A 20,304-nucleotide genomic window follows, 5' to 3' on the forward strand; every position below is an offset into this window, starting at 1 on the left:
TCATGGAGCCACCACCAAGCTGCCTCTGTTTCTCTAGGGATCAGAGCCCCACCTTTGGTAGTGTCTGTACTGTTAAGAGATCGGGGACATGATCTTAATTCTGGGGGAGTTTATTTGGAAGAAGAGGGTTTCTTAAGTTTATAGAGTTAGACTGCATACATGCGATATATTTCAAGCCCCCTGCTTGCCAGGGGGGCAAGAATCCAGGAAACAAGTTTGTTACATGTGCAGGGTAGTGTAACTCAGTGAGGGGTAAACTACCGTTCCCAAGATAATAGGAGGGGTGGGATATGCTTTAAAAGCCTTAGACTCAACTGCACATTTTGTTTCAACTGTTCATGCCTCATAATGTGGAATAAGAGTAGCTGTATATGGAGAAGCAGAGTGTGAAATAATAGGCTTATAGAAATATTCGTTCCTGTATTACTGTGTCTGCTTTTGTCATTAGCAGAATTAATTTCTCAAAGGCCTAGAAATGCCTGACCTTGACATTTAGCCAATGCCAGCCAACCACATTTTCTGTAATTTAGGTTTTACTTTCTCAAGAGAAAAGAGATTTTGCCTTAATTATTGTGTGAAATTATTAATACTAGCTCGAACAAGGAATGCCTTCTATAGTAAAAAAAAAAAAACCAACAACCTCCATATCAGTAGTGTTCTTTTGAGCTACAATCCACAAAAACCAGTCTCTTCGCTGTGTCACCAAGGCAACTGTAGGCAATCTGATACTGATGATTTTGTTTTTCACTTACCTGAAGATTTTTCAGTATAATGCAACCTGTAAGCACACGAAGTTTTGCACTGGTCCAGGGCAATTTGAGACGAGTTGGAGTGAAGACAGGGCACACAATTCCTGTAAACCAGAACACAACTGAATATCTATCTTTCTTTCTGGATTACCCATGACTATGAAGTAAAATCAGGGATCAATAAACTCAGCATTTTGTTTCATGTAGTTACTAGCAACAGCAACAGTACAGCTTGCCCCCATTCAAGATTGCTTAAGAGAGAAGATGGCCAGGTATCAAAAATGATACACAAACGGCCATCTAGCTAGTCTTTCTTTCAAAATACTTACATACTGCTTTTCTGGGCAAAGCCTTCTAAAGCAGCTTACAACAAATAAAAACAGCAATCTTGAAAATCAGTTATTATCAAAGCAAAAATAATTTAGATTTGCGCGCACACAAAAACCAGATATAAGAAAACCTCAGAATTTCAACCACATAATAAAATTCCAGCCTCCGGTACGTGTAGTTGAATGACTGGGATTTAAAATAATATTTATCAGCATCCTTAGGAACTGAGCTAGCGATGAGCTTTTCAGAGCGTGAAAAAGTCCCAGGAGGTACATTTTAACCAGTCTTTTACTACTTCTCAGACCGATAATGCAGGACAGAGATTGGTAAATTAAAGCTGATTGACCACATCCTGCCCACCCAGACTTTGCCCTGAGAAGCAACAACAACTTGTATCCCAACAATTGCCTTTCCAACCGTATTCTTTGCCTCTGGGGAATTCTGGGATCTGTAGCTTAAGAACAATTGCAGTTGCTAAATGGAGGTGCAGGAAGAGACAGAAAGGCCACTCTTCTCTGTGTCAGCACCAGCATTCAAGTGTTGCTTTCTAGTCATGAATAGCCTGAGTCAACAGGGAGTCACAGAATGGGAGTCAGCTTGTCAACTTCATGGTGAGTGCAGCCTAGCACATTGTACAAACCCTTCTGGCCCAAAGCAAGAGGGTTCGGGATTCTCAGGCAATAACAAAGAAGCACAAAATACACTCCGCGAGGGGCCATGACATTAACTTAACCCTCACTGGAAGGTTGGGATGTGAGGGGTGGGCAGGATGAAGAGCAATTAATGTACTCAGCTTCCACAAGATTGCACTGATTAGCAAAAAGTGTGGGCAACCTTAATCTCCATTGCAAGCCAAACAAGAGGGGAAGTCCTTAGCCCTTAAAAAGCCTCGATTAAGGGCTATTGTATGGGACATAATGTGTGTCAGTAACTCATGAGGGTCAGCCCAAAGTGATCGACCTATCGAGTATCCTGGAAATGATAAGACCATCACTTTGTAGAAGATGGATCAATGCTGTGGATTTTATTCCTTGGAATCACCAGCCCCTTGGTAAGATGCCACAAGGCAGCCGTAAAAGAAGTGCCAGTAGGAATGTGCAGTATATATTGCCCATACCTGCAATTAAGGAGACTGCAATAAAAAAAAAAGACAAGTAATAATTTGATCTGAGGAAACATACCGTTTGTCACTGCAAGCAATTCTACAAGTAGGGCAGAATTCACACAAATGGCCCAAACTGCTGGGATCGGTGCATTTGCATCTTCCACACACACAAGTTCCTCTTCCACTGCAGACCTGGCCATTTGAATTCATGCAGTGCTTCCGTAACGATGAGGAGCACTGGCAACGATCACCCTCCCAGCCACTAGAACATTTGCATTTGCCTGCTTCGCATTCGCCGTTGCCTACAAGGGCAGAGGAGGAATGGGTGAGGCCCTGGGTACATGACTCACTAGAGAGGGGCTTCCAAGGTCTCCTGTGCCGACCCTTATTGATCACAGCTTCTGAAAACTAATTACACCTTTAAGTGATTATTGGTTTAAAGAAGATGGTAACATATTTTGCTTCTTAGTGGAAATGTGGTTAATAGGTTAATGACCTTTTCATTCCCCCCCCTCAAAAATTATTTCCTGTAGCACAAATGGATGAACCTTTGCCTATTAATGACTAAAATGAGGTAGGTATATTCCATTGAAATATTTAAAAAGGTTACGCACAAACCGTTTTTAATTTTTTTTGTATGCCATTTTACCATTTCATAAAATTGTATTAACAATTCTATATATATTTCGTATCACATTTGGGCACAACACCACATTCTACAATGGGGAGTGTTCCTAGCTACATAGGGTATAAAAATGTCACACCTGCACAAGGTAAAAGCCCCCTTTTGGGACCTCAAAACTCAGCCAGCAGACCCTGCCGGGCATGCTGGGAAAAGAACCTACAGGAGAGGTAGCAAAACATCGTCCTCTAGCAGCGTCTATACTGTTACTGCAGTAAAAAAAGCTTCCTTGTGTGTTTGATGGCCCTTTATAATGTTGTATATATGTGACTCTAAAGCTTGGGTTCAATTTTATATCTGCTTACAGTGACTTTAAAAATGGTCAAAAAACTGATAAATAAATTTTTTAAAATCATTTTGTCCGTGAGATCTTATCAAATCTCTTTGAAAGTAAGATTTTATCTAATCTTTAATGAAAGCTCATCAAATTATGATACAGGGAAATGAGGTTGTAAAAAAGACATCACCCTAGTGGTTAAGCATTACTCAAGATGCTTAAGAGATGGAAAATAGGTAATTGATCTGCCTGAGAATATCAGGGTGGGAAGATGAGGTGTACAATTAATGTGTTCCCCCCCTTTTTTAAAAAAAAGTTTAAGAAAGGTATGTGGGTTGAAATTGAGAGCTCTTTAAAAATATTTATCGGTTTGGTTGTTTTTCAGTAGAGTTTTGGTGCCATGAATACACCGAAACTGTGAAGAAGGGATAGTTGTTAAACCACAAGCTACATATGCCAGCAGATGTCATTAGATGCTGACTCCCACCTTTCTCAACCAACATGACTCATAGTCATGGATAAGAGGAGCTGTAATCCAGCAACATTTGGTTCTCCACTCCTGACATATGCAGTACAAAACCGACTATTTCTTAGGTATTGCGGTTAACATTTGTGCGGGGTTCTACACCACAAGGGGAACCTACACATGTAGAGAAGGATCACCACACTTCCACACAATGCATGGAGGGTGTGGGTGAGTGTGCTGTAGCAAGGACACAATGGTTGGGCCAGCAAGCATGGCCGTTCTTCATGTGATGGACATAGCTGATGCAAAGAACATCTGACAGTAGACCAGAACTGAAGAAAAACCTAGCCATGAGATTCCCTAGGTGGCCCGGGGCAAGTTAACAACTCCCAGCTTCACTTACTAACCTACTTCACAAGCTGTTGGGGAAATTAATAAGGTTGCTTACTTGAAACTATTGCCCTTGGGAAGGAATCCACATGCAAACGAGAGTTCGCATGGCAGGAAAGTCATCAACAGACATATATTCAAGTTGGAGGGAACTTTCCTAACACTTGGTTGTTTTGTTTTGTTTTTGTTTTTTTCAATTTTTTTAAAATTCATTTTAAAATAAAACATAATACAGTAAAAAACAAAAGCAAATACCTCACAACACATATACACAAACTAAAAAATAACAAAGAGAAAAACATAACAAAATACAAACAAATAAATCAATATTTTTAACCCTCATTTTACTTAACATTGTCTTGTGGACTTCTCACCCTTCTGAGTTTCATTTTTTTAAAAACAAATTTATTTTGTCCTTAGCAGTTTCCATACACTAAAATTTTCCCCATTATCTTAAAAACACAAGAAAGCCCCGGGGGCAGACAGTCGTGAGGTGGTCTTTATTATAGTTAAGCTTCTCCCAACCTCCCCCCTCTCTCCTCCCCCCAAAGCCTCTCCCTGCCACCAAGAGGCTCCAAGATAGAGAAGAAGAACAGAGGCGGTAAGCCGCTCAACTGTCTGAGTCCACTTACATTTACTATTTTACTATCCTAAACATATTCTTCAATTCACACCTACATACCACAATTTTACCCTCCCTAGCCTAAAAGCCTCTCCAAGAAAAATTCATATAGCTATTCATTTCTTTAATTTCTCAAGTATCATCTACATCTTCATCTGTTCCTGCCTCATCCTCCCCCCGGTCTCTTTTTCCCTGTCGATACAGGAAATTCCATAATACGGCCCGTGTTCAAATCCATATTTTTTCAATCCTATAACCACTACAATTTCATTTCTCATCTCACTCCCATTCTCACATAATTCACCACCCAGATTTTTGTTCTCCCCTCCCTCTGCCCTCCTAACTCTATAAGATGTCTCTCTTGCCATTCCCAAAACAACACATTTTCCCTCCCTCTTTGTAAATTCAGTCCCAAAATAAATTCTTGTTCTTCCATCCCTGCAGTATTAAAGTTCCCTGATGCACCTTGATGAGTTTTCTCTCCTTCTTTTTCCTCTTTAAAGTCTATCGCCTTATCTTCAGGGACCGATTCTTCATATTTTCTTCCCTCCACTGTAATTTCTTGAATTGCCAATCCATCTTCCTTTCCCTCAACTAATTTCTTAGTCCTTTCCAATTGCAAACTGAACCAATGCTGCCCATTTGTAAGTTCCCACAGCAGATTTAGTACTCTCTGTTGAAAACCAGGTGCAGCTCCGGATGTTGACATTCTTTCCAACTTTAAGGGCAGAACCGAGATTAGAGAACTAGAAATAATCGAGTCTATACTTGAAACACATAATGCAGAAATTGTATCCAAATTGGCTAAAAAAGTTTCCATAGAGATTTCTTTTCAAAGCTTTAGATTCTTGTAGCCATTCAGTAAAAGAACAGTTGCAATTTTTAATGTCAAAAGTATCTATTCACTCCATTGCAACAGTTCACACTTTAGGCAATAAACACATTCCATTCCTTTGTGACATCATAATAGGGTCTAGCTGATTCTCCTGTGGTGCCGATTCCAGGGCAAAGGAGAGGCTTTTCCCAGACCCAATTGCTGCTTTTTGCAGGGATTTTCCTTAAAAAAGACTCTTCCCCCCTTCACCCTGCCTAAGAGAGGAATTTATGTTCATTCCTTGGAGGTTTAAAGCACTCCAAATTCCTTTCCGGCTTCGGGACACGTTACTGCTTCCCAGTCAATCAGTGGGTAGAGATGGACCTCCATTTTTTTAAATCTCTCACCCATGGCCAGATTTTCCTAATTTTGATCCAATAAATCAATGTACTCACAGTCTGTTGCTTTTGACAATTTTCCTTGGAAGAATCAACCGCTGCTCTCTCCCAGTCACGCAGCTTCGCGCTGTCAGAGTTAGCAATCTTAGTCTGATGTGCTGCAGCTCTACCCCCTCGCACTCGGGGGCTCAAAACAGAGCCTTACCGGGGAGGGGGGAGCCTGCTTTTGGCGCCCGCCAGACGCCGGGTCCCCAAAACGCTTGATTTGGGGCTCTTCTGGGGATTCTGCTGTGCTGGAGCAGCCCCCCCTGAAGCGCTGAGGTCAACTCCGCTGAACGGACCTCTGACTGAGAAGATGGCGCGGTTGACCGGAAGTGAACACTTGGTTGTTTTGGGCACACCCGAGGCGACATTATTTCCCTCCTTAAGATCCCCACTGCCATATTTTAACCTGGGAGTGGATTCCCAAAAGGTGGGACTGGGTGTGGATAAATTACTGAAAAACAATAGCTACAAGTGAGCAACCTTGTTTTCTGAGTGGAGCTGCACACTGGTGCTGCATATTTGGGCGACTAGCAAGCTCTCCTGAAAATGGAAGCAAAAAGAAGCTGAGTCGCCTTAGTGTCAGTCATTTGCATCAAATGTATGTAAATAAATAAATAAATAATCTGGTGTGCATGCTCTTTTGGGGGGATTCCCCAGCAGATAGAGAAAGCTCTTGTGTCAAGGGCACTGTGCAGCATAAGACTATTTGGCATCATCTCAGAGGAGCAAGTTAGCCAGCTCATTCCAGACTCATCATACCCTTAACCAATCCAAAGTTTTCCTGGATTCTTAAAATGAGTCCATCCATTCACGGTCACCGTCCCTGATGTGTGGAGCTCTCTCCAGACTGGATGAACAAACACCCTTTCCTCTAGATCTCTCCTTCTTCAGGTGTGGTTTTTGACTTATCTGCTTCAATCCCACTGGCAACCAAGTTTTAAGTATGTATATCTGAACTTGCCCACAGCTGCTCTTCTGCCACCTCTTTCCCTTTCCTTGCTGGTCCCCCCTCCCCTCACATCACCCCTTGTGTATTTTATATCATAAGCTTCTTGAGGCCATACATTAGTCTATTTCTGCAGATGTAACTTAGTGAGGAACTATATTGATGCTGCTGTAGGTACATGGTGTTATCTAGCAATAGTGTGACTTAGTTTGGGCCTTAGGGTTAAGGAAAGCTACAAATCTAGTTAACAGCAAACTCCTGTGCATGTTTATTTAGAGACCCTGCTAGGTTTGATGGAGCTTGCTCTCTGGAAAATGGGTTTAGCTGAAAAAGACTGAAAGCTGAATTGGTAAAATAGAGTGAAATTCTGGAGCTTACCAGCACATAAGTTTCCCAAGTGATGAGGGCAGGAAAAGTCATCTTTTTCACAGTATTTACCATATATTGTGCCAAGTTTGGTTTTGTGGCAAATGCATTTCCCATCTACACAGTCTCCTTGACCATTGCAGACTAGATGGCCCTTGGGCATTTTGCACTGCTCAGAAGAGAATTTGTCGCTGGAGCTCGAAGTCTCTGCATCCTGAGATGTTTCATCGACACATATCCTTTTGTGCTTTATGCTGCCCTCACACTGACAAGCACATATTTTGTGTATATTAACTCTGGTTGATTCATTGAAACCAAGCGGTTTGAGCATCATGTATTTTCTTCCTTCAGTTGTACTACATCCTTTCATGGCAATGGAAATATTGAAGAGCACCTGCAATATAAAAAATGAGAAGCACTCTTTTACTGTATCGTTGAAAAGCAGCCCTATAATTGTACTGGGGCATTTATAGAAGCTGTTGAAAAATGCAAGTTATTTATAAGCATATATTCTTTTTAAAGCATTGACTTCTTGGCGGGGTGGGGGAGAGAACACCTTTCACCATTCTCTCCCTCCCTCCCTCTCCCTCTCTGTGTGGATTGTTTTCGGGTATCATCCTGAATAAGACAGGGTGGCCTATTAGAATTAACCATAATTTAAAACCAACAAGCATTAGCTCAGGCATCCCCAAACTGCGGCCCTCCAGATGTTTTGGCCTACAACTCCCATGATCCCTAGCTAACAGGACCAGTGGTCGGGGAAGATGGGAATTGTAGTCCAAAACATCTGGAGGCCCGAAGTTTAGGGATGCCTGCACTAGCTGAATCTCTTTCCTCTCTTAGGACCACCTTCAATGTGATATTTGGACGCAATTTGTATGCTGTCATAGATGGTCCCATATAAATGATTGTTATTAAAGCACAGCAATGAAAAAGCTTAATCCTCAAGCAGTTATATGTGACCTTCATGCATTGGTGTTCCCTGAATTGGCATGCTGCAGCTGCATTCTGAGGCCACCAACAAAAAGTAATTTACATGCAAGCAGAACTATATGTGCCACTAGTACTGGTTTCTCTCTGTAGCAGCTGCCACAAACTAGCGGCTTGCCTCTGTGAAAAAGCGGCTTGCCTCTGTGAGAATGGAAGCTGTAAGGGCTAAAGGGGGGAAAAAACCACTGCACAGTGGGTCTCCTTAACTGTGGGCAAGCTATTGCTTTTGGTGATGGTTTGCGAATACATTGTAATGCCCCAGTCTACTCATCCATTGCAGACGTGAAATGTGGCTTACACGTCAGCTTCCCAAACTGAAAATGCTTATTTGTTTTACCCGAGGAGCCTCACATACACAGAGGAGCATATAAATGAAGAAGCTAGGGGTACAACACACAACACCCTAGAACATTAGCCATGGACAAAGATGTGTGCTGGAATAATAAAGATGACTCTGATGACCATCCTTCAGGAACTCTGAACGGTTTAGGAAATGAAGCAAAAACCTCAGGGCACATCTTTAAAATAAGTGCATGCCTTCACCATAGCTGCCAAGTCTCCCGTTTTTCACGGGAAACCCCCATATTTTAAACCGTTTCCTGCTGGCAGCCCGGATTGGAAAAAATCCCGTAAATCCCCTGGATTTCCTACTTGCCAGGGAGGTTCCATTTTGGGTCCTGGCGCCGCCCAATTTCTGGTGCCCATACATGGGTAGCACAGCACCGGAAGTCACTTCTACGCATGTCCGGACATGCGTAGAAGCGACTTCTGGTGCCGCGCCATTGCTGATCCCGTATTTTTCAGCGGGAGACATGGCAGCTATGGCCTTCACACCAGTTATTTAAAATGTACTTTAATTGATTAGCTCTAGGATCAAAACTTTCAAGCAGGCACAATGTCTCGTTCCTGGAAGCCCGGGGAAATTTGAAACGGCAGCTGCTTACTGCTAACCATGGAGCAGAAATGTTTATTCATGGATTTAACTGGAAAACAAAGCTCCACAGAAATAAACTCCATGAACAATCTGGAGGGCCTAAGACTACGACCCACAGATATTTACTTTAAAACCCATACCAAATCTTTCTTCCACTGAAAAAGCTATTATAAAAACATTGACCAAATATTTTGCCTCCTTTGTGAATAAAGGAATGCCCATACTTCAGCTGTGGATTTCACGTTTTTGCATCCCTCCACGCCGGTTTTTCTGCTTCCATCAGGGCAGATTGCAGTGACCTTGACACTTATATCTTGGATGGGGTTTTCCACCTGAATTTTCACTTCAGAGACCAGATTCTGCAGTGGGGGGGGGGGGGACAAAACAAAACAAAAACCGAGAGAGCTCCATCACATTGCATGGCAATATGTGCTACAGTGGCAGCATGCCTGACTCAGTGGATTTAACTGAAACAAAAGAGCCTGTCTGTCTCTGGATAAAGGAATAAATTGTTTTCTGTATAAAGACTCCATTTATATATATCACATAGCCATGCCAGGGGAACTTGTAATCCTGAAGAGGAGGACAGCAATGTTGGGGTTTCCAGCTAATCTTACAATGTCAGTGACAAATCCAGCATTCCGTTCTACCACTATAGGGCAAGTTCACACAATAACATCTTTATTCTGCTCTATGTCTACTGAGTGGACACTGGTTTTAAAAATACTGCTGCTGTTAGCACCTAGAATACCTACTTCCGGATGTCCCTCTCCCCATCCATCCATCATGGAGAATGATGTCCCTTGCTTTTGTGGCACCGACCTTTCTTATCCTTGCTAGATTGAGCACGAGACTCCGTGCAAGCTGCTTTCTTTGTTGGCAATGCTAATCACAGAGAAAAACGAGACAGAGACAAGCAAATCCCTTGTTTGCTATGGCAAGAAGGCTGCCATGGCAGTGTGTAGCTGCTAGCATCTCTACACTTGCTGGGAGCGTGGAGTGATTTGGCTTAAAGACAATGTTTGAAGCTTCTCTCCCTGCATGATGTGATACTTTTTTAAGTCCAGGGATTATATTCTAAGTTTACGGAGTATCTATTCATGTACACACACACAAAATCAAATAAGCAATCCCTCCATGCAGTCTTAATTGGTACAGGGCTGCACCAAATGATTTTTCTGAATGTGCTCACTGCCTCTCAGAGCACTAAGTATGTTAATAGCTCAGTTGGTAGAGCATGAGACTCTTAATCTCAGGGTTGTGGGTTCAACCCACGTTGGGCAAAAGATTCTTGCATCCCAGGGGGTTGGACTAGATGACCCTCACGGTCCCTTTCAACTCTACAATTCTATGAAAAATTAGAATACAGATAAAAACCCATCAGATTTAATGAAAATGAGATTCCTTTCTGGGCAAGCTCACAGTGCCGTCTTATCACAAGCAAATGTGCATCATGTAAGTTCCATCCTGATGTTGGAACCCAAGATGTATTGGGGAAAAGGTGAGATATGGGTTTCTTTACGCTAAAATGTTGGAACTGTGAATTGTGATGAAGCCATTAACTGTTTTCTGTCTTGAAACTGAGAGCAAAAGAAGCTGTTCTCATCATTTGACATAGATGCAAAGTTGCCCAGATTTCTGTTGATTGTGTGCTTAGCAGAGGAAGACCAATTAAACTGGTAACTGTTAAAAACAACAACCCCAAAATCTATAGAAATGCCATGAGCTCATAACTTTTTTATGGCACCTGTTTGGTAAACTCCCAATTAAAAATTGAAACTACAGAGAAATTCAGAGGTATCTTGGACGCATCATTAATCAAATATAGGCAGCTGATATTTTTTAATTACAACAGTTCAGTTCAGGTGAACTGCAATGGAAGAAATTTCACACACATAACAAAAAGTTTCTCTTTTGGTTCATCACTTTCTCTTTTATATACCATTTGCCTGTTTTTTTTAAGTAGGGAAGTAGAATTTTAGATGCTGAGACCTTAAACAGATCTTTAATTTGGGATGTTTAGACGCAGCTCTAATTGGTGTCATTTTTGCTGGGTCTTCTCATTATCTATTTGTAAATTATGGCTTTGGAGAGATGACATATCCTTCCGAGAATGCATCTCCTTGCCATTTGCCCCAATTAAAAATGGAACATCAAAGCAAGGTTAGTTACGAAGCAGATATAAATCAATTTGATTGCTACAACTAATTTCAGTGAGAAACAGTGAAGATACATTGTGTAACCAATTGCTGCATAGGAACATTTCTAGTACAGAAAGTAATCAACATGGTACCCCTAGATGTTGTTGGACTACATCTCCCATCTACCCTGACCGTTGGCTATACTGGCTGGGATTGAAGGAAGCTGTAGTCCAGGCTTCCCCAAACTTTGGCCCTCCAGATGTTTTGGACTACAATTCCCATCATCCCTGACCACTGGACCTGTTAGCTAGGGATCATGGGAGTTGTAGGCTAAAACATCTGGAGGGCCGCAGTTTGGGGATGCCTGCTTTAGTCCAACAACATATTAAAGGCACCACACTGGCTACCCGCCCCCTATCTTTCTCACTCTGTCCTAGTGGCATATTTTCTTGATAACTGTACACTAGCTTGATTTTCCTCAGAAGTAAAGAGAAGGTATGTGCTTTTTTGCAGTTTGCCTTTAGTTTCCACTCTTAAGTGATTTTCTTGGGTAAAGCTATGTGCTGCTAGTAAAGGAAGCTTTTTATTTCCTTCTGACCCAAGCTTGATAGAGGCTCACTTTTTCTAGATTCTTTTCTTTTTGCTTCATTCTAATCTATGCGGACAGTTGTTTTCATTCAAGAACCCTCCTGGAACCAACCACAGACCTCACCACAGCAAATTTGGTTGAATGGGACTTTGGGACATTTTGTAGATTAGATAGTTATTATTAGCCTAAAGGAAGGAGTTTAGAACACAGGAAGCTGCCTCAAACCATTGGGCTATCTAGCTCAGTTCTCCCTAAGGTGCCTGGCAACAGCAGCTCTCCCTGGCTAGAGGCAGAAGACCCTACCTGAGGATGCCAGATACTGAACCTAGAACCTTCTGCATGCAAAGCAGATGTTCTACCACCAAACTACAGCCCTTCCCTACGGGCCTTTAGCTTTGAATTCTGGTGACCGGCTGCTTTGCTATTGACCTCCAGTGTTCTTATCGACTGCTTTTTCTTTGCATCTCTGTATTATTATCATAATCATCAATATTTCCCAGCAATTTATTCCTTCTTATTCCTCAAAACTGAAGACTGAAGATTAGGAGAGTGTTTATCCTAGAAAAGTTTAACCTTAGGCCATAATTATTTTACACTGTGGTATTGGTTTTAACAGATCTAATAGTTTTCTCCATAATATTTTACTGTTCTATATAATATTATATGAGAACAGTGTTTTATATATTTATAGGTATGCAGACACTCCTTGACTATCTTGCTATATTGCACCTGTACCTGGAGCTCACAGAATATTTATTTTAACAGCTGCTTCCCCCAAACCAACATTAATGAAAAATGCATTCATCACAAAGCATATACCTTGTAGGCTTCTACCACCAAGTCACTGAGATTCACTGCTTGAGATTCTATCTGTCTTGCAGTAGTTCCCGGCAGAAGAGGCAAAAGGTCCTACAGAAAAAACAGTGTTACAGTTAAAAGGCCACTGTGATTATTATCTTAAAACTTGTGAAATTCTGACGTTTAAAAATACCTTATACCAGTGAAATTGGCTCCCTTGGACTGCAAAAATTACATTAATGTTGTTGTCTATGAGTTTTTCAGAAAGCTGGCCAAGTGATGGATGCTCCTGAAAACAAAAAAAGGAGATACATAGTGTGGCATTTGTAGTTTAATATGATCTAAAGGAATGCTATGATTGTGAAATTAATAAGAAACCTTACATATATAATAATAATAATAATAATAATAATAATAATAATAATAAATTTTTATTTATACCCCGCCCTCCCCAGTCAAAAACCGGGCTCAGGGCGGCTGACACCAACAGAACCACAATAAAACATAAAAACAATTAATTAAAATACAGATTAAAATACAGTATTAAAATTTAAAGTGCAGCCTCATTTCAAGTAGGCCATAAATCCAAGCCATGAGGGAGAAAAACACAGGGGTCAGGCTGAGTCTAACCCAAAGGCCAGGCGGAACAGCTCTGTCTTGCAGGCCCTGCGGAAAGATGACAAATCCCGCAGGGCCCTGGTCTCCTGGGAAAGAGCGTTCCACCAGGTTGGGGCCAGTACTGAAAAGGCCCTGGCTCTAGTAGAGGCCAATCTAGCCATCTTATGACTCGGGATCTCCAGAATATTATTATTTGTGGACCTTAAGGTCCTCCGCGGGGCATACCAGGAGAGGCGGTCCCGTAGGTACGAGGGTCCCAAGTCGCATAGGGCTTTAAAGGTCAAAACCAGCACCTTAAACCTGATCCTGTACTCCACCGGGAGCCAGTGCAGCTGGTAAAGCACTGGATGAATGTGATCCTGCGGCCGGGACCCTGTAAGGAGCCTCGCCGCGGCATTCTGCACCCGCTGGAGTTTCTGGGTCAGCTTTAAGGGCAACCCTGCGTAGAGCGAGTTACAATAGTCAAGCCTGGAGGTGATCGTCGCATGGATCACTGTCGCCAGATCGGGGCGAGAGAGGTAAGGGACCAACTGCTTGATGCGGCGGAGATGGAAAAATGCCACCTTTGCTGTGGATGCAACCTGCGCCTCCATGGAAAGGGAGGCGTCAAAGGTTACACCCAAACTCTTGACTGTTCTTCTACCATAAATCCCTGAATGCTTGTAGTGAAACAATCCTTAGGACAATATTACATTCATCAGATGGCAACAGCAGTTATCACTTGATACTCTTAACTAAATGAAACTGTCGGCATGTATGCAAGCTAGGTCAGTAGTCTTCAGTCGTTTGATTATCAGAATCCACCTTTAGCCTGAATGTGTTTTTAAACTATGCATCCATTTTAATTTTTGCCCTGTCTCCTACTCTTCCTAAAAAATACCCTAAACAAAAAACAGTGCTAGCAGGGCTGCTGCAACCCACTTAAGGTCAGGTGGTGACTGCTGTGGGTCCTGACTCATCATATGAATACGAGTGACTGAAACACCACATTTTCTCTCTTACTATATCTGCAGAGCAAACCACCCCACTCCCAAATAAAAGGGGGAAGAAGAAAGAGAAAGAAGCTGAAAGATGACCAAGTACCGTAAATGAGTCAGGCGCAGTCTGGATGAATGGACTTATGATTGAAAAGTACAGAGCAGCAAGCGAACAAAAGGAGCTGCACTTCTCTGTGTTGAGGCACGGCACTGTGCATTTGCAGGTGTGTTAAATGGAAAACACACACACACACACACACACACACACACACACACACACACACACTTTGATGTTCACAACTTTCCTCTTTCCTTCATCCTGCATGTGAGCCTGGTCTCAGTATGGGTTTGTATCTCACACCATTTATTGGGCACCCACAAATATTAACCAAAATTCAACTCTACCCACAGGCTGATCAGATGCTATAATAGATGGGAGCTTTCGGCATGCAGAAGAAAAGGCGCTGCACCCTTTAGTTTTGTGTTGCTCAAGTAACTCATCCTGAGCATAAACTTGCCACTTTCTCTAGACTCGGTTTACAATAGAAAATACATAGCTTACTCCAGTCTCCCCCAGGTGATCCCAGGCTTTCACAACGAACATAGTGTTTAATTCTTGCGACAAAATGTGTCAGCATACCTTGAGCAGGAGACATCCTCTACCACTCCTGGCTATCTGGAACAGCATATAAGGTAAGCAGGGAAGAACAGACCTCAATAAGAGGTGGGGTGATGAAGGAAAAAAAAAGCTACTCACACTGCACTGACCGGGAGGCTGAAACCATTTGAGTGAGCTGGTTCTAGCTGAAGTTCATACCTCTCCAGAAGGAGTATCTCATTACAGAGAACCTTCTAATGCTTGGGGAAACCACTGTTCAAAGCCAATGCTGTATACGACATATACCTTACCATACTGGTCGCTTTGACGTACACATTATCTTTCAAATGGCAGTTTCCATCATTAGGGATTACTATCCCCGCTAATTTACTGTCAAGCGCCAGGTGAGAGGTCTGATCTGTCATCATGAGAAGCAGGCGCTTGGCTTCTTTGCGCCAACCAATTTGGCTCTAAGGAAAGGAAGGGGAAAAAAAATAACCAAGCTAACAACGGGGGTAAAGCAAATGAAGAAGAGACACTGCATTAGTTAAAAGATACTGCACTGGTTTGTAGGCTCTATTTGATTTAAAGTGCCTGAGACACAACAGGTACCCAAAGGTTCACTTTTTAATCTACTGCAGGGGTGGCCAATGTTGTGCCCTTGAGATGTTATAGCACTACAACTCCCAGCATGCCTTGCCATGGCCGTGCTGGCTGCAGCTGATGGGAACTGCAGTTCCGGACCACATCTGGAGGGCACCACTTTGGCTACCCCTGGTTTAATATTTTAAGAATTGCTTTAATACTGAAAATGAAATACAGTGGAACCTCGGTTTAGGAACACCTCGGTTTACGAATTTTCGGTTTACGAACGCCGCAGACCCCTCTGGAACGGATTAATTCACTTTCCATTACTTTCAATGGGAAAGTTCGCTTCAGTTTATGAACGCTTCAGTTTATGAACAGACCTCCGGAACCAATTACACCCATGCTTCGGGTTAAGTACGCTTCAGGTTGAGTACTCCGCGGACCCGTCTGGAATGGATTAATCCACTTTCCATTACTTTCAATGGGAAATTTCGCTTCAGTTTATGAACGCTTCAGTTTATGAACAGACATCTGGAACCAATTGTGTTCATAAACTGAGGTACTACTGTAAAGCATTTGTTGTTTTTAAGCAAATGTAAGCATAGTTGCTCAATTGCTCTAGATTTGGCTGTGACTCTTCAAGAACAGCAATAACTACCCTCATACCAACACACATATATGGTACCTGCTGGGAACTGGCCTGGCTTTTTCAAACCAGAACTTGAAGCCCTAAAAATATCCACTAAAGCACTTTTGAGCAGGGATGATGATGGACATGGAGAGAAAAGGTCAAGATGAGCACCACAAGCAATGGAGTCTCCACAACTTCCTTTGGTTCTGAGAAAAGCTACAATATGCAGACAGCACTGGAGAACTATGGGATTAGATCAGGCATCCCCAAACTGCGGCCCTCCAGATGTTTTGACCTACATCTCCCATGATCCCTAGCTAACAGGACCAGTGGTCAGGGATGATGGGAATTGTAGTCCAAAACATCTGGAGGGCCGAAGTTTGGGGATGCCTGGATTAGATCAACTATCAAACACTAGGATAAAAGGTAGATCCTTTGCTGGTTTATTGGCTGCCTCTTACCTGGCACACAGCTGCTTGAAGCATAGCATCAAAGCCTCCTTCAGGTGTGTCAATATTCCCAGAGATTTTCTGCTTGCTAATTGCACTTCTGAATTCTGCTATTTTGTCAGTCAATGATAAAACATGGATATAGCCATGAGGAGGCATACAGTCGAGATCATAATCGCTGTTTGGCAAAAAGAAGAAAAGTGAAATTCTATTAAAATTCTGCTTAGAAATTATAGTTGGCTATAGCGACACAAGGCTCACACTACATTTCTGGCTGTCTATAAATATATACACACTAAACACAAATTCATGTTATTACAAAAAGGGAGTAAGTGCTGATGAACTAAGTCAGGCATCCCCAAACTTGACCCTCCAGATGTTTTGGGATTCCCATAATCCCTAGCCAACAGGACCAGTGGTCAGAGACGATGGGAATTGTAGTCCCAAAACACCTGGAGGGCCAAGTTTGGGGATGCCTGAACTAAGTCAAGTGTGGGGGATGTGTGGCCCTCCAGATGCTATGGGTCTCCAGCTCTCACCATTCCTGACCATTGGCCATACTGGCTGGAGCTGATGGGAGTGGAGCCCAACATCTGGAGGGTTATAGGTTTTACCATCCTTAAACTATGTAGTATGACCCTGACCCCTATATAATGTATGGAAAGAAAGGGTGGAGGTTGAAAGACTGGAATAAAAAGCCTTTCTCCTTTCCCCACCACAAAGAATAATAAACAAGACAGAGAAATGACAGATCTAACCAACCTGAAGCTTAGATCCACTTAAATTAAAGGAGCTTAAGATAGTCATGTCCAGTAAATTCAATTACTTTTCTCCAAGGATGGCTAACATTGGATCCAACCCATAGGGAACGGTGCCAAATGTGAAGAACGCCATGAGAAGCAGGGAAGAGGGAAAACATCTGCAACCTCCCCCGGCAGGTGCAACTCACTTCATCTCCTTTCTCCCCACCCCACAAGCAAACCCCAGTCAAGTCATCAGCAACAAAAAGCTGCAATACATTTTAGGATAAGTTTATAGAAAAGGACACAAATTAAGCTCCTATGCCCTCTGCTCCCAGCTATAACAACACAGAAAAGCAAACTCATGTCACGTACACAAGATGTGCTTGTAGAATCTTGATTGTTTAGTGCATACTATTTATTTTAGTTACAGGTGCCCTTCAGCTCTCTATATTGGACAAACAGGCCAAACCCTACGCCAAAGGATAAATGGACATAAATCTGACATCAGGAACCACAAGACAGAGAAACCAGTAGGAGAACACTTCTATCTCCCAGGACATTCTATACAAGATCTCAAAACAGCTGTTTTATTACAGAAAAATTTCAGGAACAGAATGGAAAGAGAAGTTGCTGAATTGGAACTCATTACCAAGCTTAAAACCATGGAGCCACCTGGGATGAACAAAGACACAGGATTCTTATCTCGTTATGCATGATCAAGCTTTCTTTAGCGCCTCTGCCCTTGCTTCCCCCCCCCCCCCCCCGCAGGACCAATTGCAGTCATCAGCAGTCGTTAACAGCCATCTACAGGTTTACCACTCCCATCAGCCCATCACCCATTCCCACCCACCCCCACCACCCTCTGTATATACATGAGGGTCTGACTCTTCTGTTTCAAGTGTATCTGAAGAAGTGTGCATGCACACAAAAGCTCATACCAAAATAAAAACTTAGTTGGTCTTTAAGGTGCTACTGAAGGATTTTTTAAATTTATTTTAGAATACTTAATGTGGCTTATGGGAGCAACTTTTGTAAAAAGAGATAGCATTTCCCCACCTTGCCCTATAGGTCCTTGTGCCCTTGCCCTAATAAACATTAGGAAGCAGCGCAGCAGTTACATCAACACAGTTACGTAACAAAATATTATGCAGGCACTGCAGCCGTTTATAGCAGATAAACCAAAATGAAATAGAAATATTAGATCATTTGTTTCATACCTTGCCCTCCTCAAAGATTTAAATTCAGGATGCAATCCTAATTTCACTAACCTGGGAGAAAGTCCCATTGAATTCAGGAGGACTTACTTCTGAGTAAACATGGTTAGGATTACACCATAGGATGGTTTAGTTTAGGACACACGTGCGCTTCCAGTTAGATTTACAAATTACTTACCTGCATTGATTATGAATTCTTCCTGGGTGAATGCTAATATAAGGCGACACCGTCTTATCTACATAAGATCCATATCCAAGTCGCAAATCAAGGGAAATATTTTCCATCTTTTGAGATAAATCAGATCCAACAGAGTTTAATTTTTCTATATTTTTGTGCATAGATGCAGACACATCAACCAAATAATAAAGGTCGACAGGGTACTTTTCCAGTGGCTGTACTTTCAACATAAAACTTGCTTCAGATCCTGATAGTTAAAAAACAGAAGTGTAATAAGTATTTCTGAGTATCAATGTTGCATTAAAAAATTCTGCAAGCATATCTTATTTCTAAATCCCATTTATTTTGGCTTATTTACTTAACTCTCCCAGGTGGGTGCATGCATGCATGCATGTGTGTGTGCATTTTAGTGTTAATCTGCTGATAGATAAGTTTTTGTATGCAATTTCTGCTGTAGGTTTTTGCAAGCAATTTCCTCCAGTATAATACATTTTATACATTACTTTCACTAACACACACTTTCCCTTAATATACACATTTTTTAAAAAATTATTTAAACAATAAATGATATTTCAGAACACCACATCAATAATATTAAATATTAGAAACATAGGATTTCCCATTGGCAATAGTAATTAATAATTTCTCATGCACTCAGAAAGAAAGAAAAAAGTATTTGAGAGTCAAATTATGTGATGCATAATAATGTATGTGGGTTTACTTTGTTGTCCCAATACATTGCAAATAACTGAATTTTTCTACAATATAATTATGTGGTTGTCGTCTTCCTACTCTAGCTCTCATCGAATTCAGCAATTTAATCATATTTACAATCTTCCACATTTTGATTAACCAGATTGTTGTTGTTGTTGTTTAGTCGTTTAGTCGTGTCCGACTCTTCGTGACCCCATGGATTATACGTGTTTATAAATGCACTGGTCTATGTTTGTTCCTCCCCAGCCTCTTCCTTTCCTGTCTTGCTCTTGCCCATGGTCTGTTTTAGTTTTCAACTTCTGGGTGAACAGGGGCCTGCTTTTGCCTCTCAGTATGCCACCATGTGTTACTGCTAACGATGATTGTTTTGTTGTGTTTGTGTGTGTCACAATGAATGCAACCAGGGATTGGAGGAAGAAAGCGCAAGAGACCAAGGCGGGAAAAGCTGCCACCTACTTTGAGGATGCCCCAGTCCACAGAATTCTGATTTTCCTCCCCCCACCCAATCACCCAAATAATTCCCCATGTTTGCAGCCTGTGGATGAGGCTACATAAGCAGGCCGGGTGTTTTTGGCTCCAGATCTACTCATTCCCCATTCTACTGACGGCCCTGTTCTATTTCAATGGAGATTCTCTTTCCCCCTCTGTCTCATTATTTCTCCGAACTACTGCCAATGATGAGCAGAATAGGCTAGTTTCCTTTTGGTCCCTTGCATGCTAGCAATTGGATTTTCCCCATCAGCAAGAGTTGAGTGCTCCTCCTTCTGGTGATAAATAAGTAGCACACACGAGAAGCCTTGTGAAGCAGAATTCACCACTCTGAGGCTCCCGCTCTGAAGATGAAGATTGCACCAGAGCACATGATGAGTTAAGAGCCTCCAGCTATGCTCCGCTTGTTACTTTGCAGGATGCTACACATCACCTCAGGAGGTACAGGGGTCCTTCTAAAATC

At 42.0% G+C, this 20,304-nt stretch overlaps 1 protein-coding gene across 4 annotated transcripts in view; it reads right to left on the minus strand.

Moving 5' to 3' along the window:
- Positions 1-20,304, minus strand: part of ITGB8 (integrin subunit beta 8) — a 57,037-nt gene that overhangs the window by 5,736 nt on the left and 30,997 nt on the right. For all 4 annotated transcript variants that reach the window (XM_060280731.1, XM_060280730.1, XM_060280733.1 and 1 more), the window contains exons 4-12: positions 18,639-18,885; positions 16,516-16,681; positions 15,147-15,305; positions 12,836-12,931; positions 12,664-12,753; positions 9,339-9,473; positions 7,203-7,584; positions 2,261-2,486; positions 753-853 (exon numbers count right to left, since the gene is read on the minus strand). In XM_060280731.1, the coding sequence (XP_060136714.1) occupies positions 753-853; positions 2,261-2,486; positions 7,203-7,584; positions 9,339-9,473; positions 12,664-12,753; positions 12,836-12,931; positions 15,147-15,305; positions 16,516-16,681; positions 18,639-18,885 (1,602 nt within the window). The remainder of the gene's footprint in view (positions 1-752; positions 854-2,260; positions 2,487-7,202; positions 7,585-9,338; positions 9,474-12,663; positions 12,754-12,835; positions 12,932-15,146; positions 15,306-16,515; positions 16,682-18,638; positions 18,886-20,304) is intronic.

The sequence above is a fragment of the Zootoca vivipara genome, chromosome 12, assembly GCF_963506605.1.
Source record: "Zootoca vivipara chromosome 12, rZooViv1.1, whole genome shotgun sequence".
NCBI classification, from domain to species: Eukaryota; Metazoa; Chordata; class Lepidosauria; order Squamata; family Lacertidae; genus Zootoca; species Zootoca vivipara.